Here is a 22,600-nt window from a genome sequence, read left to right as displayed (position 1 = left end):
CAGAGATACTCTGTTCCTGAGAAGAGGGAGAAGGTATTTTCTCCCTGTAAATGTGGTGATTTGGTGACATCCAATAGTGGACAAATAGAGTTACAAAGATTCATAGGAGAGTGTTCAATGAGGAGTACAGTTTTTAGAAATTTTAGAATGTTTCTTAGTTTCTCTCCTCTTGTGTTTTGTTATAGGAATCTAAGGTTACGTGATTTGGGAATTGTTATATTCTTTTAATATTCATAATAATCCTTTTTTACTAGGTGAGAGTCAGCCATGATGGGAGATGTATATCTCAGGAACCTATTCTAGTGTAAAGTCTTCATGGATGGGAATGATACATAGGTCTTTTGTCCTTCTTTATAGTCTGGAAGAGAAGAGAGGAGCATTATTATTAGGAATGAGTTTTCTTGGGATGGTGTTCTAGAATATGGAAGAATGTTCAGAGTTCAAATGTGACTGTGGTAAAAATGTGGTAAAAAAAAAAAAAAATAGGATGAGCTTGTAATTTGTTGTCCAGAGTGGGACACTTCTGAGAACTAAAGAGGGTACTTTAATAAGTACAAGACAACAAGCTTAAACTAGGACTGCCTCTGGTACATTGGGGCCATATGGGCCATTCTTCCTAAAACAGTTGTTTCGGAATTTACCTTTTGAAGTTTCAAAAAGATGGGTTTTCCTTGAAAGGATTTATCTTTTTTTTTTTTCTCCTAGTTTTATTTATTTGAGAGAAAGCATGGGCGAGCGGGGGTGGGGGAGAGGGACAGAGAGAGAGGGAGAGAGAGAATCCCTTCCCACCCCCATGCAGGGCTTGACCTTACAAACCATGAGATCATGACCTGAGCTGAAATCAAGAGTCCGACGCCCCACCTACTGAGCCACCCAGGTGCCCCACGAAAGGATTTATCTTTTAGGATTATGCTTTTATGAGAGAAATTAGGGGCTACCTTTTTGTTAAAAACATCAGAAAAGACTTACGCTACCTAAAAGTAATACTGACATTTTATCCTTTCAGTGCATAGCTTAGTTTTCTAGCTGTATTACCATCTCTGAAACACACTGTGATCCATGAAGAATGCAAAACATGGAACTGGAAAGGCAGTTAAAGCTTAGATTTTTTTTAATCCCCCCTCCCTTTAAAAGCCTTTACGCCTGACTAATTAATCCTGCTGAAAGACCTTGTTGACAAATACAGATCGGAGTGTCAAACAGCTTGCAAATTCATTGTTATTTGAGAGGGGAAATGGCTTTTAAATATCATGAGATTGTCTGGCATACTGGGTAAGTGGAAGATATACTTTCCTACCAAAAGGTCTGCAAACTCCAGAGACAACCAAGGGAGAGGGCCTGTGCTAGCCAAAGAGCAGGGAAAGCTGGCAGCCAGCCAAGCCCCACAGGTATGCAGTGAAACAGAGGGTTGTAGAGGGATTGTGGTGGCAAGTGCTCGGGGTTTGGATTTAGAGCCAAAATGTGAGGAGGTGATTCACTCCATAACATCTCCTCGGAGTGTAGTATTTTAAACGGTGTTTCAAAGGTGTATTCATTTTTCACACTTGTGATTTAGTTTGCCAGTCAAATGAGCCAGAGGGGCAAATCTTAATATATAGTCTGCTGTTTCAAGGTCCTTCAGTAGAGTTAGAATGACATGGCAAGTATATCACCTCTCAGAGAACAGATGTAGAGGCTAAGTGATCATTATTTTTATTAGTACCATAAAAATGCAATCAACAGGTCTTAATTTACCTTGAAGGAAAGTTTTCTGAGGAAAACATAAAGAGCTGGATTAATGACTTTGAAAAAAATTATCATTTGATTGTAATGGGATAGTGGAAACCCCTTTAAGGTTCCATAAAACGAATAATTTGGTGATTAACTGGTAAGTGTATTTTATTTAATATGAAATTGAGAATTATAAAATTATTCAGTAGGTTTTTAGATAAAAAGTTTATATTGTTTTATGTTTTTAAAATGAAATGCTGGTTACTTTTCATATCCTCTGTCCAGAGAAATTAAACTATATATATATTTAAAGATGAAAGAAGATTTACTTGATTGTTAACATCTTATTTCCTTTTTAAACTTGCATCTTTTCGTTTGATTAAACTTAGCTATGAAGTTACCATGACATTTGTAGAAACCTGGCCAAAATGGTGCATGGGAATTGAGCTTCTTGACATGTTTCTCTCATCTGTTGGCCCGTTTGAAGGATGTAGGTTGCTTTACTGCCATGATGGCCTTGATATTGGAGCCTTTGATGTTGGTAGACTCTCATCTGGTAACCTGTGTCATTTCCTCTTCCTAATACGTGACTTGACTTCCTTTGCAGTTGTGGGAGGGACATTTTCCAGGTGTACGCAGAAAACCAGAGAAATAATTAGATGATCGTAATCACAAATAGAAACTGAGAGGTCAGTTTCTTATATGTAAGATCTCATGTGTGGAATATTCTTCAATGTCTCCTGGGAGTAGCCAGATCTACCTTTGTGTGTGTGTGTGTGTGTGTGTGTGTGTGTGTGTGTGGCCTGTAAATTGTGGATTAAGAGCTCCCTGGGTGTTCAATTGTAGCAACTGTAGACACAAGAAAGAATCTATTAAGCTGTCTTGAATGAACCATTTTAGAGTAAATGAGATGTACATTTTGAGAATAGCATCTATTTCTGGTCTGTGTAAGGGATCTCTAAAATCACTCTCAGTTCAAGATTTGTATTTTTATTCAATGGTGGGATAAGAATTCTTTCCATTAAATCTTGAAGATTAGAGGTAAACTGTATTAATTTGGATAATTTTGATTAGTTTTAAAGCATTAAGGGAGACTAATTGGAAAGGTGTCTAGTTATTTAAGTTTGAGAAAAAATCTTCTGTATCAAAGTGTCATTTTATTATTATATTTTTCTTTTTATTATTTGTATTTCATTTGGTTGATTCAAAGTTGATGCTTTCAGGCAGGTTCATTTTAAAAAGGAATATTCTTAAGTTGGTTCACTACTTAATAGCCTAAATCTATTTTTGAGACGAACTTGAAGTGTGTGCACCATGGAGTAGTGTAAAATGACAAAAATACAGAAAGCCTAATTGAAAGTAATTTTAAATTTAAAGCAGGATTTAGCGCAAGTATCCACTAGGTGGCACCATGAGAACCCTAAATCTTGTTACTGCGATTATTCTAGGCCCTCTTGTATTATGATAGAGTATGCTTATTCAGTTAGAAGTTCCTTTTTCTCTTAAGTGCTTATCTGCCTAACGTTTATCTATTTTCCCTTGTTAGTTGAATTTTCTTTGGTGAAGGAGTTTAAAATAGGTAAAAAAGAACAGATTATTATTCTTAAGATAAACATAAATTAGAAGGTGTCATTGTATGTGTGCATGTAAAACAAATGATGCAAATTATAAATATTGACTCTTATAAACCCTAGGGCTATTGAGGATAATATTGGATTTTAGGGGTTGGGTGGGGCAAATAAAAAAAATTGATAATATGTCATGGGAAGTGTTTGAGAGTAGAAAGAACATCAAGAATGACACAGATAAATCCCTTATTCCACAATTAAAAATTGGAATTTCAGAGAAGTTAAGCCATGTGCCTAAGGCAGTCTAGGCACTCCGGGTATTCAGTAGCAATCATAAAAAATATATTTTGAAAGAAGAGATTTAGTTTTATGGAGAGGGAGGCAGTGAGAATACATATTTGGTATAGAACTCCCAGTGTGAGTGGCTTGTGCTCTGGTAGCAGGATTGATTTGCAGAGATTATGGAGAGTAGCAGCGTAAGAAGTTCATTAGATAGAAAGGAAAGCCAACTCATAGATCCTTGTTGTTCATGAGAAGATAACAGTATTAGGGCTGTAATTTTGATTGATATGTTACTTTCTGAACTTCGTTTTTCACCAAATATGCAGTAGATATTCTCATCCTCTTTTCATAAATTTTCAAGGGTGAAGCAAAGACTTGTCCCCAGGACATTATAAAAATGTGAAATATCAAAGGAATGGTACTTCTTAGTAACAGTGGCTATTTCTAAATGATAAGTTGATAATCAGGTACAGAATCTTAATTATGAGATTTGGGTATTCGCCTAAAATCATATTTATAAGGGCTTGTTTCTTAATGGAGATTGATATGTATGTCTTCTCCCTCAGGGTGACCTTTGTTCTGCTGGCTAGATATTTTGCTTTGTGTGTGAAGCATGAGTCATTGCTACTAGGAAAAGTAGAAATTCCCTTTCGTTGACTGAACCTCAGTGCTCAGTGAAAGCTATCAGCTAATAATAATGAGGCCATGTATTTTATATATAGTTGACCATGAGAGACCACCTGTTGTTCTAAAGGAAACCGATCTCTTTTTGCAGATGGTCTTCAAATACAGATTTCTGATAGTTTATAGTATAAAGATTTATTCTATAGCAACTCAACCTTTTCCCCTGGTGCCTGTCTTTCAGAGGTGGTGTCCTAGACAGATTTCACTAGACTGCCCTACTCTGAGCAGTTCAAAGCACAGAAGGTGAAGGTAGGTAGGTGAACTGGGATGCTATATAAACCCCTCATGTCTGTAGCTGCTTTTTAACCGGTCACCTGGGGCCCTCTAATAGCCCTGAGACTTGAATCTCTGTGATATGAACCTGGAGGCAGAACGCTTTCATAGAACCTTTGACTCTTCCCCCTCCCATCCCTTCCCAAAAAGGCTTAGGTTTTTGTCTTGATGGTGTTGGTGAAGGATGTACCTTTTACTCTCATGATGGCTCCAGAGGGCCCCTTTAAACATGGATTGACTTCAGGTTGGTTTAACTTTTGACAAATAGTGTCTGAATTGTCAGTTGTTGCCCTGCCTTATCCACAGTGTTCTTCCTACTCACCTTAACTGAGAACCTCTTGTTTGCTGCTCTATCTTATTAGCTTTCTTTCTGGGTTTTAGGAAGCTAGTCTCCACTTTCCGTGATATTTCTATGTAGCTTTGTATAAAACAGGTTGAATGACAGGACCGTGAATTCAAGGAGGTGAGCAAGCACTGTGATAAGTAGCTGTATTAAGGATATAAGGTGAAAAAAACTAGGTACTGAGTGTGTGTGTGTGTGTGTGTGTGTGTGTGTGTATAAATAATTCATTACTGTGGTAGTGAAAGGGGAGCGTTCTTGAGGTGATTGGGGAATACTTCATTGAGAAGAAGGGAATTTAGAAATTGCTTAAATGCAGAAGAGATTTCCTAGAAGATGATTGGTTGCAGTGTATGGTTGAGATATGATAGGGTTCGACTTACGATATGGTTGAGATATGGTAGGGTGCATCTTAAGAAGAGAATTAAAGGAAGAAGGTAGGCGAGGAAGAAATGTCAAGGGTTAGTCTGCTTCAGACAAATCTGTCTGTAATCGTTTCTGTCTTCTCTCTTAAGTTAGGAATTCCTTGGCACTGGCTGCTGGGTGATACGTATGGGCCTATATTGCATAAATTATGTTTGTATAGCATATATTCGTTCACAAACAAATTCCCAGTTTTAGCCCTTGTTGCATCTCCTTTGATAGCCTTCAAATACAGAGCCTTAAGAGCTTGTCATACACATGAAAGCGATGTGGTAAGAGTCACCTGTAATCCCACCATACAGAGAAAATTACCGTTAGGCTACCTCTCTAGCCTTTTTTTCTGTTTTTGTTTTAAAATTAGAATTATAGTATATGTATATACTGCTTTGCAGTTTATTATTTTTGCATAATAGATCATGAATACTTTAGCATTAAATATTCATTTGTAACATAATTTTTAATAGCTGTATAATACTTTATCAAAGGGATGTACCATAATCTCTTATTGTTAGGAATTTGTTATTTCCAAATTTTCACTAATTTTTGTGATGATGATTCTCAAATATAGATCTTTGATCGTATCTCTGGTTATTTTTGGTATAATTGTTGAATTTCTGGGTCAAAGGTATAAAGATTTTCTGCATCTGAATACGCATTGTCAAATTGTCTTCCAAAAGGGTTAAATCAGAAGTCTTTTTGCTTCCCTTTGCTCCTCTCGTAGTTGGGCTAGAAAAATTCCTCTTTCTAACATGCTAGTTTTTCTTTGCTCACTTTGAAAGATTCTTCATTTAGAATTAGGTAGAATGTGAAAAGGAAATTATTTGAATATTATTATTAATTATTACTTTATTTCATTATCTGATATTCTTCCCAGGTATTTTGCTGGTCTTGCTCTTCTGATCCAATTTTATGTAATCATGATTTCCTTTGCTAACAAAATAAGATTGGAAAGGTAAGAGAGGAAATAAGACTATGCCACTAGATTTTTGTGGTCAAAAGCCAAGAAACTGAGTACACATAATTTTACCCCTTTGCCCTTTGGTATTATTGTTCCTGTTAGAAAGGAAAATCAGGCAAAACATGAAACAGTACAGTGTGATAGATGATGTGAAGGTTATAGTGACAAGACACTGGAGAGCAGACAAAAGATCTATAACAGTGTTTCCTTTCTTTTATGATTAGCTGTATAAACCAGAACTTATTTTTTAAACTTTGTCTATTTGTTTATTAATATCAATGGACCAGGTTATATAATACCCCCATTTAAGGAAATAAGTGTGCATTGGAATATGTAAAATGTTTTGAAATCATTAACAAAATCTTTTATGAAATTTATGTATTTCTCAGAACAGTGGTTAAATAATTTTGTAGATTGCTGTAAAAGATTCTGATTTTGAAGAGCTGTCTGTACAGTTGAAATGTCAGAGATTGAAAAGATTTCCACCAGATCCAATGAATCTCTTCTCAGCTTGTGGATTTAATGAAGTGTTTTGCTTTTAGAGAACAAAATTAGTTCTTTATGGGCATTCCACGGATTTGAGAAAAGCCCCTGAAAACAGGATATGTTGACAGGGTGCCAAAGTAGTGTCTAAAGTTGATTTGAAATTTGAGTTTAGCTGCCAGTAACATGTTTTTACCCTAACTTACTTTATTTGAAATGAAGTAAGCAATTTAAGTCTATAATAAGTTGACAAACTATGGCCTGTGGGCCAAATCTGACCTGCCACTTGTTTTTATGTGACCTAATAGCTAAGAATGGTTTTTACATTTTACAATGATTGACAGTATTCAAAAGGATATTATTTTATGGCATGTGAAAATTACATGGAATTCACATTTCAACATCCATAAATAAAGTGTTACTGGAACACAGCCATGCGTATTCATTTACATATTATCTGTGGCTGCTTTTGTACTACAACAACAGAGTTGATTTGTTGTGACATAGATCATGTGGCCCACAAAACCTAAAATATTCACTCTCTGGTCCTCAGAAAAGAAGTTTGCTGATCCCTATTCTAGAATTGTATAGTCTAATCTACCTTTAAGTTTGGCTTGGGATATGATCTTGAGGAAATAATTTTCTTTTTAATATATTGTCTTTTCTGAGGAACTTGGAAGTCAACATTCAATGGTGATGCAGATTGCATAGCTGTTCCCAAATTTAATTTGTATGTAACTCTATTGTCAATCTTATTGAATGATATATAGATCAGTGGCTCTCCAAGTATGGTCTTTAGACCCTTGGGTATTCTAGAGATCTTCTCAGGGGGTCACCGAGGCAGAAATTATTTTTGCAATAGTCTAGGAAATTATTTGCCTTTTTCACTGTGTTGACATTTGCACTAATGATGCAAAAGCAATGATCGGTAAAACTGCCTTGCCTGAGCGTGAATCAAGACAGTGATACCAGACCGTAACAGGAATCATGCCGCCTACTTGCAGTAATGCCAATGCTCATTTTACCTAAGAATGCCCATGATAAAGCAGTAAAAACTATTAATTTTTATCAAATCTCCACCGTTTGCTACATGGCTTTCTTATATTCTGTGTGAAAAAATGGAAGTATACATAAAACACATCTGCCTAACTGAATTGCCATGGTTGTCTTGAGGAAGAGCACTTGTTTGAGCTATGAACTAGCAGCTTTTCTCTTGGGACATCATTTTTGCTTGAAAGAACAATTGACAGACAAACTGTCATTATTCAGATTTGGGTATTTGGCAAATGGTTTTCAAACGCAAACAAAGTGAGCTGACACTTTAAGGAAAACGGCCGACAGTGTTTGTTGCCAATGATAAACTTTGAGTTTTCAGTGCCAAATTAGAATCCTGGAGAACCTTTTTTTTTTTTTTTTCTTTTTTAAAGTAATCTTTACATCTAATGAGGGTTTTGAACTCCAGACCCTGCGATCAAGAGTCATACGCTCTACCACCTGATGCCAGCCAGATGCCTGAATTTTGGAGAACTTGTATCTGCTACTTTGAGCTTGACAGTTCCCCAAGACCTAAAGAATATTCTGCTGAGATTGGTGGTGATAGTAACAAATGTGATTTGTCACTATAACTCAGGGAACCAGTACTTTCAAAATGTCCAATGTGTGATGCACACATTCAGTGTGCAAGACAGATCAATGGAGTTGAATATAATAGAAACAAATTTCACTGACAAGAATTTATATTCTATATGGCAACTAAGCTTTAAGAAACTACTACTTGTCAAGTTTTGGTATAGTATCAAAAAACAATATCCACAAGTATTTGAAAAGGCTGCTAAAATATTCACCCCATTTTCAGTTACATATCTATGCAAGATCTTCCTCAAATCTTTCAACCAGGGCAACATCCGACAACAGATTGAGTGCAAAATCATAATACGAGAATCTAGTCATCTTCAATTAACAAGATTTGTACAAATGTAAAACATTGTCACTATTCTTACTAAATACTTTTTTGCTTTGGAGAATATAGTTATTTTGAACAAAAATTACATTAACATGTAATGGGCTTTAATGTTTACTTAAAAAAATTAGTCTATTTTAAATAGATATTTACAGGTATAATCCACAGGTATATTTTTTAGATATTTACAGGTATAATCCATAAAAAGAAGCTTTTTTGAGGTTCTCAATTATTTTAAGAATGTAAAGGGAGGTCCTCACGCCAGGAAGTTTCATAACTGTTGTACTTCATGCTCGTTTACCATGGAGTCAGTTTTGTGAAATGGGAGAAAGAATTTTCATTGCTAAATATTTCAATACCACCTAATATTCATTTTCTGTCAGAAAACTAAGAGGCAAATACAGACCAAACCTCTCTCCAAAAGTTTGTGGAAGAGAATGAAACAAAAATTTCTAAAAATTTAGTTCTTTAACACACACACACACACACACACACACACAACCAAATGGTGTACATTTTCCAGATATGGATTATCTAAAAGCATACCTCTGAGGGTACGTTGTAGAAATAAATAATCATTACATAATTGCCATAATAGTTGCAATTGAATGATAGCCTATTATGCTTTATATGCATGAACTGTATTCCTCATTTAAAGTTCTGCATAGTAAGTAAATTAAGTGTCTTGGGCTTGGTCACATAGTAAGTTTTAAGAGCTGGGATTCAGGCCCTTGTTTTTGTCTTGCCTTGAGGCTCTTATTCTTTTTTCTTTATTACAATGCTGTTGTTACAAGGTTTTGTGGTAAAGGCTCTTCATTTTACAAGACTAGATAAAGACTTGTCTTCAGTTTTAGTCTGATAATTAAGGCAAAGGAGATTATTTTCCAGAGCTGAATTCAGTAAGCTAAAGCAAATGGCCAGGCACCGATCTCCATCAGGCAATGACAGCCTTCCTAATCGACTCGAATAGTATGAACAAATGAATAGTCAGCATGATTTGTATTCTTTTTGGCTGATTCTTAATTTAATATCTATTTATATTGTGATCATATTTCTAGGTTTCTCCAGTGACAGTGATTTGATATCTCTTACTGTGGACGTGGATTCTCTTGCTGAGTTAGATGATGGAATGGCTTCCAATCAAAACTCTCCCGTTAGAACTTTTGGTCTCAATCTTTCTTCGGATCCATCAGCATTAGGGGCCGTTGCTTCTGACAGCGAACAGAACAAAACAGAAGAAGAACGGGAAAGTCGTAGCCTCTTTCCTGGCAGTTTAAAGTCCAAGCTTGGCAAGAGAGATTATTTGGAGAAAGCTGGAGAATTAATAAAGCTGGCTTTAAAAAAGGAAGAAGAAGATGACTATGAAGCTGCTTCCAATTTTTATAGGAAAGGAGTTGATTTACTCCTAGAAGGTGTTCAAGGTACAGTTTTATCTGTATTAATATGTTTTGGAATGTTCTTATGTTGGTATCTGGAAAGAAAGTGTATACATATAACTGTATCTTGTGTATAGTCCTGTGTCCAAACGAGACTCAAAATGAGAAATTACTGAAGATTAAATGACCTACCTTTGGGGATGACTGGGTGGTTCAGTCAGTTAACTGTCTCTTGATTTCCTTTCAGTTCATTATCTCACAGTTCGTGAGACTGAGCCCCATATTGGGCTCTGTGCTGAGTCTGTGGAGTCAGACTGAGCCTGGGATTCTCTCCCTCTCCTTTCTCTCTGCCCCTCCCCCACTCCTCCACCTCTCCCCCATATAAATAAATAAACATAAAAAAATGACCTAAATTTGGGTAAAAACTTTTAGTTACATGAAGGGAAGGCAGGATCAGAGCTACTTAACACTCTGCTTTGATCAATTAACCAACAAAAACAGGATTTAAAAAACTCAAATTTCCATGTCTCTTGTATGAATAATATTATGTTTTTTCTGACGTGGCCAGTGTTCCCCAGCCTTCACCTCTCACAGGAGTATTCACAGAGATTTAGTGCATTTACTCCTGCTGGCCTGAAGAGAAGAGATGAAATGTAAAGGTTCTTGGATTTACCTACTGTTCTTTTCTGTTTTAGTTGCCATAAATTCTCAGCTAGTTACTGGGGTGATTTGGGACATTTAGAATGAATGTTTCTAATGTCTGTAAGTAGAACTTAACCTTTTTTTTTTGCCTCAGATTTTTTAAGTCATTTGTCTTTTCCTTACAAGAAACAGAGTAAGGGGCGCCTGGGTGGCTCAGTCGGTTAAGCGTCCGACTTCAGCTCAGGTCATGATCTCATGGTCTGTGAGTTCGGGCCCCATGTTGGGCTCTGTGCTGACAGCCCAGAGCCTGGAGCCTGCTTCAGATTCTGTGTCTCCCTCTCTCTCTGCCCCTCCCCTGCTCATGCTCTCTGTCTGTCTCAAAAATAAATAAAAACATTAAAAAAAAAAACAAAACAGAGTAAAGCATACCACAGTTAGTTACGTGACATTGTGGACACAAAAGCCGAAGGTCGATAAGACCTTCTTGATGGTTTTCTTTCCAGAATATCATCATTTTTACTGTTTTCCTGTCATTTTTGACTTGTTAGAACCATTCCGATGACCATAGTCTCCTGTAGCACGAACCCTTTTTTGCTGTACTACTTCCGCCCTCACCATGCTTGGTGTCCTGTCCTCCAGAAGTGCTCTGCTTTATGACAGTTTAAACTTTCAGCCTTCTAACGTGGTAGGTGATGAATACTTGGCTGCGTGGACCGGAAGAGGGAGTGTATCTGGTGGCATCAGTGCTTCTTAACCAGAATTTTCACTAATTCGCTTGTTTTTGGCCCTTACTCTCATTTCCAAGCTACCCAGTGCTACACGTTCCCAAACTAATTTACAGTGTCATATAAATCAGGCAGCTTTCTTGAGCTTCCTAAGTCAATAACCACTCATCCATCTATTTTCATTTTGTAAAATGTTGTTGTTGCAGTCTTCTCTTGGAGTCTCTTTGTCCTTGGGGGCTTTTGCCTTAAAAATAATTCTTTTACTGCCATGTTAATGGGGTTTCAGGAGGGAGTATTTCTCCTGGTTTGATTGATACATCATTTTGATACAAATTTTTGTTTTCTTTCTTTTTTTTAATATATATTAGTTAGGTTTATTTATTTATTTTGAGAGAGACAGAGCACGAGCCAGGGAGGGGCAGAGAGAGGGAGGAGAGAGAGAGAATCCCAGGCAGGCTCCACAGAGTCAGTGCAAAGCCCAACATGGGGCTCGAACTCATAAAACCGTGAGATCACGGCCTGAACTGAAATCAAGAGTCAGATGCTTGACTGAGTCACCCAGGGGTCCCACAAATTTTTGTTTTTCAGGTAGTGTCATATAGTCAGTTAGGGTTTTTTGTTTGCTAGTAGAACATTCTGGTCTTTAAAGATCTACACATTTTTCTTCTACACATTTTGGGTTGGGAGTTTAAAAATTGGGATAAGTTGCAATTAGCTCTGATATTTTCCCTTCTTTTTTTTTTTTTAAAGATAATTTTGTGCTAAAAAAGTCACTAGTGTTTAATTGACACAGATACATCAATGTGATCTTTTTCTGTCTAAAGTTACTTGCATTTAAACTTAGAGTACTTCATAATGTTACCACTTGAGGGCACCAGAAAAATAAAAATCTGTACTTCAAAATGAGAATTATGGATGCATATCAGCAAATAACAAAAAAATATCATTTAGGTAGTTATTTTGTGATTATGATGGTGAATTATTTCTCACCAGAACTTGATACTAAATATAGTAGACTTCTGTCTTAAGGAATGTTACCATTTAAACATGTTTTTCCAATTTAACATATGCCTGTCTTTCTGAAACCACAATATCCATTCCTGCCCTGGATTGGTTTTTGTTGTTAATGTGCCATAAGAACTAAAAAATTATACTTGACTAATTGCTTTTTAGTCTTTTTTTTGTTTATTCAATTTCTTATTCATACAAACTGTGAGAATCACAATCACAGAATTCTAATTTTTAATCAATATGTAAAATAACCTTTATTTCAGTCCTTGTGGTTATACTTTTAACTATGTGTTAAATGTAGCGTCAGAGCAGTGCTTCTGGTTCGTATTTAAAAGTGTAAAAGCTACCTCCTAACAGACACATGGACGTTATTGGTTTTAAAAAAATTTCCCCCCAGTTTTATTGAGATATAATTGACATATGACATGCAACATTATACTAAAGGTACTCAAAGTAATGATTTGATATATGTATGTTTTGTGAAATGATTACCGTAAGTTTAGTTATATCCTTTCTGTCCCATATAGTTAACAGTTTTTTTTTTTCTTGTGATGAGAGTTTTTAGATCTACTCTTTTAGATCTACTCTTTTAGAAAGCTGCCTGATTTATATGACACTGTAAATACAACTTTCAAATACATGATACAGTATTTTTAACTATAGGCACCATGTTGTACATTATGTCTGCAGCATTTATTAATCATATAAATGGAAGTTCCTATCTTTTGGCCACCTTCACCCACTTTACCCACCACCCCTTATCCCTCACCCCTGCCTTTGGTAACCACTAATCTCTTTTCTGTTTCTATGAGTTTGGTTGTTTTTAGATTCTACACATAAGTGAGACCATGTACTATTTGTGTCTTTTCTGACATATTTCACTTAGCATAATGACCTCAAGGTCCATTCATGTCACTAATGGGTTTCCTTTTTTTTTTTATTGCTGAATAATATTCCCATGTGTGTTTGTGTGTGTGTGTGTGTGTGTGTGTGTGTGTGTGTGTGTATGTGTCTTGACTATTGTAAATAATGCTGCAATGAACATGGGAGTACAGATACCTCTTTGAGATAGTGATTTTGTTTCCTTCTGACGAATAGCTAGAAATGGAATTTCTGGAACATATGGTTGTCCTATTGTTAGTTTTTTGAGGAACCTTCATACTGTTTTCTGTGATGGCTGCACCAATTTTACATTCCCACCAGCAGTGTCCAAGAGTTCTCTATTCTCCACAACACTTGTTATCTGTTGTCTTTAAAAAATTTTTTTAATGTTTATTTATTTTTGAGAGAGAGAGAGAGAGTGCAAGTGGGAGAGGGGCAAAGAGAGATAAAGAGAGAGACAGACAGACAGACAGACAGACAGAATCTGAGCAAGCTCCAGGCTCCAAGCTGTCCGCACAGAGCCTGATGTGGGGCTTGAACGCATGAACCGTGAGATCATGCCCTGAGCCAAAGTCAGATGCTTAACTGACTGAGCCACCTAGGCACCCCTGTTGTCTTTTTGATGGTAGACATTCTAACAGGTGTGAGGTAATATCAAATTATGGTTTTGATTTGTAGTTCCCTGATGATGAGTGATGTTAAGTAACTTTTCATGTACTTGTTTGGCATTTTTATGACTTCTTTGAGAAAGTAGCTTTTTAATCCCTCTGCTCATGTTTTGATCGTTTTGTTTAGGTTTTTTGATATTATGTTTTCTTTATATATTTTGGATATTAACTCCTTATCAGATATATGATTTGCAAATATTTTTTCCCCTTTGTTTGACTGCATTTTCATTTTGTTGATGGTTTCTTTTGCTGTGTAGAATCTTTGTAGTTTGATGTAGTCCAACATGTTTATTTTTGATTTTGCTGTCAAATCCAAAAAAAAATCATGCCAAGAAAGCTACCCCCCCCCCCGTTTTTATCTAGGATTTTATGTTTTTGGATTTTATGTTCAAGTCTTTAATCTGTTTTAATTTTTGTATATGGTGTAAAATAGGAGTATGGTGTTATTATTTTTGCATGTGGTTGTTTGTTTTTGTCAGTACCTTTTAGTAAAGAGACTGTCTTGTCCCTAGTGTATATTTTTGGCTCCTTTGTCATAAATTAACTGACTATGTATGTGTGGTTTTATTTCTGGGCTCTATCTTGTCCCACTGATCTATGTGTCCAATACCATACTGTTTTGATTACTGTAGCTTTGTAATATAGTTTGAAATCAGGAGATGCTTTGTTCTTTACTCATAGGATTGCTTTGGCTATTTGGGGTCTTTTGTGGTTCCATACAAATTTTAAGATTGTTTTTTTCTACTTATGTGAAAAATGTCATTGGAATTTTGATAGGGATTGCATTGAGTCTGTAGATCTCACTGGGTAGTATGGACATTTTAACGATACTAATTCTTTCAATACATGAGTGTAGAATGTCTTTCCATTTAGTTTTGTCTTCAATTTCTTTCAGCAATGATTTGTAACAGATTTCATCTGTTATTAGTTCTAACAGTTTTTTGATGGAGTCTTCAGGGTTTTCTATGTATAATATCTTGCCACTGCAAATAGAGACAGTTTTATTTCTTCCTTTCTTTTTTTTTTTTTTTTTTTTAAACAAGGGCCTTCACATACTTTTATATCTTTTTTTTTTTTTTTTTTTTTTTTTTTTTTTAAATTTTTTTTTTTTTTCAACGTTTATTTATTTTTTTGGGACAGAGAGAGACAGAGCATGAACGGGGGAGGGGCAGAGAGAGAGGGAGACACAGAATCGGAAACAGGCTCCAGGCTCTGAGCCATCAGCCCAGAGCCTGACGCGGGGCTCGAACCCACGGACCGCGAGATCGTGACCTGGCTGAAGTCGGACGCCCAACCGACTGCGCCACCCAGGCGCCCCTATTTCTTCCTTTCTGATTTGGATGCCTTTTATTTCTTTTTCTTGTCTGATTGCTCTGGCTAGGACTTCTAGTACTATGTTGAATCTTTGTATATGTATATATATGTGTGTGTGTGTGTGTGTGTGTGTGTGTATACATATATATATATATATATATTTTTTTTTAATGTTTATTTTTGAGAGAGAGAGAGAGACAGAGTGCAAGCAGGGGAGGGGCAGAGAGAGAGGGAGACACAGAATCCAAAGCAGGCTCCAGGCTCTGAGCTTCAGCGCAGAACCCGACATGGGACTCAAACTCAGGAGCTGCGAGATCATGGCCTGAGCCTGAATCAGATACTCAACTGACTAAGCCACCCAGGCGTGCCTGGTACTATGTTGAATCTAGTGGTAAGAATGGGCATCCTTGTCTTGTTCTTGCTCTTAGAGGAAGGGCGTTCAGCTAATCACTACTGAGTGTAATGTTGAGTATGATGGATTTATTCTTTAATTTGTTGGGAAATTGGGGGCTCTGGCTTGTGAGCTGATTTGACACTTGTGAGTAGAAGAGATGTTTTCTTAGGGAAAATTTGTTTTAGTGTGGGAAAACTGTTATTGAAACATCACTATAACCAGTAATACCTATGAATCACTTAAATTTTACTCTTGCTATAAAAATGGTTACCTGTGAGGAAAAAAAAAAAAAGAAAATAGAATTGTTATCTGTGACCTTGGTTTGGTTTGATATACTCTATAATAAAATCATTATTTCTGGATATCTGATAATTCAGAGAAAATGATCTTTCAGAGCTAAGTAGGAGTGCTTCTTTATATAGGTGTTCTTATGATTTGGCAAATTTTGTTATTCTAAATACTAACTATTCATCCTAACTATTCATCCTAAAGGAGTTTATCTGGGTTGTTTGTAGATCTGATAAAGATGCCTTGATGTTTTTCTTACTTAACTGGTGTTTGCACAGCTGAGACCAGAGGCAGAACACAATAGCAGGAGTTCTATTTGCCCATCCAACAAAGAAACGTACCCTGATAGTGGTAACTTTGAATTCTCCTTTTGAACCTGATGTTTCCCTTACTTCCTCATTCTAGAATGGCTCCTGAAATTAAGGTACCCTCTATTTTTCTAACTCATTAGGTCTTTATGTATGTAAAACAGAAAATCCAAAAATCAAGATCGAAGGAATCAACTTGAATCTTTGAGGAGGATGTTTCTAGTAAATATCCTTTCACTTCTGTCTTGTTTATATATTTCTGCAGTGGCCTGATGTGATTAATCTATATACTCTGAGGGTTTATTAGAATAATTGTGAGAATGTAGAGTGACAAATGGATGACATAAAGGTATTAATAAAATATTTAAATAATAACAATAATTTATCATCTGTTACATGCCTGTCACTGTACAAGGGATTTTTCTGAACATTGTTTTTAACGCTCAGAACAAGCCTATAAGCTGAACTATGGCTGGTCTTACTGGGCTTTGTCTAAGGACACTAAAATTTAGAGGGTGCAAACATTTAATGTAATGATTCTAAAAGCTTGGCACCTAGTTAGCAAGAATAATTATTTAAAACAGGAAGCTTCCAGATGGCGAGCATTGTTAGTAACACCCATCTGTGGGCTACATTATGAATTACAGAGTTGATTTGAGAACTGGTTTTGTTTAGTTTGTTCTAGGTGCCAAAATTGCTGGTTTATTGTGTTTGTAAGGTAGATACTGTAATCCCCATTTTATAGGTGGGGAAAACTATGCTTACATAAAGTAGGCAATTTGCTCAACAATGCAAGTCACTGAGTTTCAGCTAAGATGTAAATATTTAGGTCTTTCTGAGTTTAAATCTTGTCTTCTTTTCCACTGTGCCATGTTACTTCTCATACATTTCTCCCCTAATTAGAGTAGCTTTTTAAAATGGGGAAGCAACAACTCTTTTTTTTTTTTTAAGTTTGTTTATTTTGAGAGAGAGAGAGAGAGTGGGAGCAGGAGGGAGAGAGAATCCCAAGCTGGCTTTGTGCTGTCAACCCAGAACCTGATGCTGGGCTTGAACTCACGAACCATGAGATCATGACCTGAGCTGAAACCACGAGTCGGGTGCTCGATTGACCGAGCCACCCAAGCACCCCAAGAGTATCAAATCTTTTTAAACTTTATTTTGATACTCATTGTTTTTTCCTTCTACCCATTTGTTTGCTCATTCAGCCATCTATCTTTCCATTGAGCATTCAACAAGCTTTTATTAGTACTATGTGCTAGGTATTGTGCTAGTGAATATAAAATAGTCTTTTAATAAAAATAGAGAACTGAATGAAGGGTCTTCAGAATAAGTTCTCTTTGTTTCTATTTAAATCTTCTACGTGCATTATAAATCTCACATTGAAAAACATTCCTGGATGATTTGAGACTATTAATGAGACTAATGAGACGATTACTGATGTTACCACTCAGCTAAGAGGTGCAAACAGTCTTCTGCAATTCTCATCCTAGTAAACGGTACAGTAAGTGATACAAAGCCACTTTTCTTAGTTTACCCTGGCCCTGGGTACATGTGTGCTAGACTCTCAGAGATATCCAGACTTACTTAAAAAACTGTGACCAGTGTGCTGGAGTACTACATCTTTCTGGGTCTCTTCTGGGGTCTTGACTATTCTTTTTCCTCTTTCCATAATGAGGAATAGAATTCCTTGGGAGACCGCAAACCCATGTATATTTCTAGGTTTCCTTTGAGTCACTAGTTTAGAATTGTAGGGTTGGTTCTAGAACGTGTCTAGGCCCTATGAAGGTGATTAGTCTCCGTGCATCCATAATGATATATACTGGAGTACTGTAAAAGGCAATTTGGGCCATTGATTTATTCCTTTGAATAACAGTTATTCAAATATTAAGAAACCCAAAGTATAAACTTGTTTGATTTAGAATGAATGGACAGGGGTGCCTGGGTGGCTCAGTCAGTTAAGCATCCAACTTCGGCTCAGGTCATGATCTCATATTTCAGGAGTGCAAGCCCTGTGTTGGGCTCTATGCTGGCAACTCAGAGCCTACAGCTTGCTTCAGATTCTGTGTCTCCTTCTCTTTGTGCCCTTCCCTCGTTTATGCTCTCCCTCTTGTCTCTCAAAAATAAACAAACATTGAAAAATTTTGGAATGGGTGGATATATAAGAAAGGTAGTAGTAAGTTAATGTCTGATAAAGGGAAGCAAGTCACTTGATTGCTTATTGCTGAATTTCAGAAATGAAAATGTATAACTTTAAAAATAGGGGCACCTGGGTGGCTCAGTTGGTTAAACGTGTGACTCTTGATTTCAGCTCAGGTCGTGATCCTCAGGGTCCTGAGATTGAGCTTGTGTAGGGCTCCACATGGAGCCTGCTTAAGATGCTCTCTCTTTCCCTTTACTGCTTGCATGCACACTCTCCTCTTTCTCTCTCTCTCAAAAAAATGATTAGACTTGTTTATTATGTTTGTTAACCCTGAAGATACTGTGAAAATATTGTCTAGGCCTTTAGACAATTACTTTTAGGGATTGCCTAGTTCACTACAAAATATGGTATAGTGTAAGGCTAACAACATCGAAAGCTAAATTTTTAATAGGGAATGGTGTTGTAATCATATTGTTTTCTAATGCATGTGCTCATAGCTGTTTTGATTTATGATCTTCTTTGAGAATTTTGTTCTTTTTCAATATTATTTTGATTGTTTGGGTCCCCTGACAAGTCTATATAAATTTGAAAATGGCCTTTTAAAAAAATGAGCTGTAATTGACATTTTATTTACTTTTTAATATTTCTTTCTCTCTCTCTTTTATTTTTAAGAAACTCAGCTTTTCTGTTTTTGCAAAAAAGGCTTAGGAATTTTTTTTTTTAATGTTTATTTATTTTTGAGACAGAGAGAGACAGAGCATGAACGGGGGAGGGGCAGAGAGAGAGGGAGACACAGAATCGGAAGCAGGCTCCAGGCTCTGAGTCATCAGCCCGGAGCCTGACGCGGGGCTCGAACTCACGGACTGCGAGATTGTGACCTGAACTGAAGTCGGACGCTTAACCGACTGAGCCACCCAGGTGCCCCTTAGGAATTTTGATAGGGATTACATTAAATCTGTAAATAAATTTGGGTAGAATTGCCATCTCAAAAATAAGTTTTCTAACCCATGAACACAGGATGTATTTCCATTTTTTCAGATACTATGTTTTAAATAATTTTTTTAATGTTTATTTTTGAGAGAAAGAGCATGAGTGGTGGAGGGGCAGAAAAAGACAGGGAGACAGAATCCGAAGCAGGCTCCAGGCTCTGAGCTGTCAGCACAGAGCCTGATGTAGGGCCTGAGCTCATAGACTGTGAGATCATGACCTGAGCTGAAGTCAGACGCTTAACTGACTGAACCAGCTAGGTGCTCCTTTTCAGACATTCTTTATTTGCCTCCAGCAATGTTTTGTAATTTTCTGTGTATGCCTTTTACCTCCTTGGTTAAATCTGTTCCTAGTTATTTATTTGTTTGAATACTATTGTCATTGGAGTTGTTTCATTAATTTGCTTTTTGGATTGTTCATTCTTGGTGTATAAATGCAACTGATTTTTGTGTTTTTATCTTGTATGTGGTGGCAACTTGCTGAATTCGTTTATTAGCTCTAGTAGTGTTTTTGGTGGATTCTTCGGAGTTCTGTAGGATTATGTTATCTGTGCACAGATGTAGTTTTACTTGTCCTTTTTCAGTTTGGATGCCTTTTTATCTCTTCTTGCCTAATGCTCTAGATAAGGCTTCCAGTGAAATGTTCAGTAACATTGGGAAAGTGGACATCCTTGTCTTGTTCTGGATCTTAGGGAGAAAGCTTTTTGTCTTTTATCACTGAGTATGATATGATGTTAGTTATTAGTTTTTCATAGATGCCCTGTGTCATGTTGAAGAAGTTCCTTTCTGTTCCTGGTTTTCTGAATGGTTTTATTATGAAAGGATGGTAAATTCTGTCAGATGCTTTTTCTGCTTCAATTGAAATGATCATGTGTTTTTTTCTCTCCTTCATTCTGTTAATGTGGTATATTACATTGGTTTTTTTAATTGTTTGTTACATATTTTTTAGAGAGGGAGAGAGCAAATGAGATAGCAGCAGAGAGAGAGGGGGACAGAGGATCTGAGAGGGGCACAGAAGATCTGAAGCAGGCTCTACGCTGACAGCAGTGAGCCCAGTGCAGGGCTCGAACTCTTGAACCACGAGATCATGACCTGAGCTGAAGTAGGTTGCCCGACCGACTGAGCCACCCAGGCTCACCCTACATTGATTTTCTTTACATTGAACCACCTTTGCATTCATGGAATAAATTCCACTTGCCACAAAGATTTTTATCTTATATTTAAACCTAATTATGCCTTTCAGTATCTCTTGATGTTCATCATTGTAATATAATAGTTGGAAAAGAAGGGCTGCTCATTGAAGTATGAACCTAATTGTCTATCTTAATCTGTAAATCGCAATCTTTTCAAAGAGCAGTAGTAAGCAAATTCAGAATATTTTGGGAAAGTTTTCTACTGCCTTTTCTGTTTCAAAATAAATTATAGGGGCACTTGGGTGGCTCAGTCAGTTAAGCATCCGTCTCTTGGTTTCAGCTCAGGTCATGATCTTGTGGTTCATGAATTTGAGCCCTGCATTGGGCTCTGCAGTGCATAGCCTGCTTGGGATTCTCTTTTCCTCTCTCTCTGCTCCTCCCCTGCTCGTCTACTCTGTCTCTCTCTCAAAATAAATTTAAAAACTTAAAAAAAAAAATAAAACACTACAATTCAATAAATTACCTTAGCTGAGATATTTTTATATTTTTTTCTTTTAATTTTTTTTTTTAACATTTATTCATTTTTGAGAGACAGGGCATGAGTGGGGGAGGGGCAGAGAGAGACAGGGAGAGAGAGAGAGAGAGAGAGAGAGAGAGAGAGAGAGAGAGAGAATGAATCTGAAGCAGGCTCCAGGCTCTGAGCTGTCAGCACAGAGCCCAATGCAGGGCTCGAAGTCACGGACCCTGAGATCATGACCTGAGCCGAAGTTGGATGCCCAACTGAGACACCCAGGCATCTCAAGACATTTTTACATCTTAACTGTTTCAAAACAGGCTAGAAGAAAACATTTTAAAACAGGAAAACTATGATTTTAAAAATAGAGATTTGAAACTATTTATATATACCACCTATTCTGTTTTCCTGTCGTAATCACCCATCATTACTGTTTTCTTTCTTTTTAAAATTTTTTTAAATGTTTATTTATTTGAGAGAGAGAGAGACAGAGAGAGAGAGAGAGAGACAGCCTGAGTGGGGGAGGAGCAGAGAGCAAGGGAGACAGAATCCAAAGCAGGCTCCAGGCTCCAAGCTGTCAGCACACAGCCCGATGCATTGCTTGAACCTACGAACCGTGAGATCATGACCTGAGCCGAAGTTGGATGCTTAAGCAACTGAGCCACCCAGGTGCCCCTACTGTTTTCATTTTTCCTTTCTTTAGTTGTCTAGGAAGTGTTTGTAACCCTAATGCTCAGTGTGAAGGTATTTGGAGGTGGGGCCTTTGAGAGATGATTAGGCCATGATAACTGTGCCCTCATGATGGGATTAGTGCCCATTAGAGACTTTGGAGAGCCCCTTTGCTTGTTTTACCATGTGAGGATATAGAAGACAGCCATCAATGAGTGAGGAACCCACTTTGCACCAGGTACCAGATCTGTTGGAGTCTTGCTCTTGGACTTTGAGCCTCTGGAGCTGTGAGAAATGAATTTCTCTTTATAAGCTCCTAGTCCCCGGTGTTCTCTTCTTGCAGCCAGAATGAACTAAGAGAAGACTTCTGATTCTCTGGTTGGATGGTCACAAATGAAAAGAGAGTTGTTTTTTTGAATTATCCTGTATTTAGATCAGTCCTTCTTTCAAATTTTGTGTTATTCTGGACTCTTTCAGTTACAGGAAACAAAACCAATGCAAAGACGCTCACATAGAAACTCACAAAAGTGTTTCAGCCCACATGAATGAGTGCTTCCGTATCTCTAGATTCAGGTGTTCAAGGAGTATCACCTGGTCTCTATGTCTGTTTGCTTATCTTTGTACATGGCCCTGTACTCTCAAACCCTTTCTCTTATTTGCTTTTATCTCCAGGTGGTGTGAAAGATAACCCCTAAGCTGCTCTGGGTTTACAGAGGCTTTTTCCTCTGTAAAATGAGTCCTAGAGGAAGAGGGTGTTTTCCCTATAGCTCAAATCAAAAACATAGGTCACGTGCCTTCACCTCATTTTTCTATCTGGGAAATAACCTAATTAGGTATGGGCTGGTTTACTTATCCCGAAAAGATGGGCA

At 37.0% G+C, this 22,600-nt stretch overlaps 1 protein-coding gene across 7 annotated transcripts in view; it reads left to right on the top strand.

Moving 5' to 3' along the window:
* The window catches only part of RPS6KC1 (ribosomal protein S6 kinase C1), a 380,719-nt gene that overhangs the window by 44,987 nt on the left and 313,132 nt on the right, over nucleotides 1–22,600 (top strand). For all 7 annotated transcript variants that reach the window (XM_047840895.1, XM_047840893.1, XM_047840894.1 and 4 more), the window contains exon 6: nucleotides 9,740–10,102. In XM_047840895.1, the coding sequence (XP_047696851.1) occupies nucleotides 9,740–10,102 (363 nt within the window). The remainder of the gene's footprint in view (nucleotides 1–9,739; nucleotides 10,103–22,600) is intronic.

This window comes from Prionailurus viverrinus, chromosome F1, assembly GCF_022837055.1.
Source record: "Prionailurus viverrinus isolate Anna chromosome F1, UM_Priviv_1.0, whole genome shotgun sequence".
Classification (NCBI taxonomy): Eukaryota; Metazoa; Chordata; class Mammalia; order Carnivora; family Felidae; genus Prionailurus; species Prionailurus viverrinus.
The sequence above is the reverse complement of the archived record's forward strand: the minus strand, read 5'-3'. Positions and strand labels throughout refer to the sequence as shown.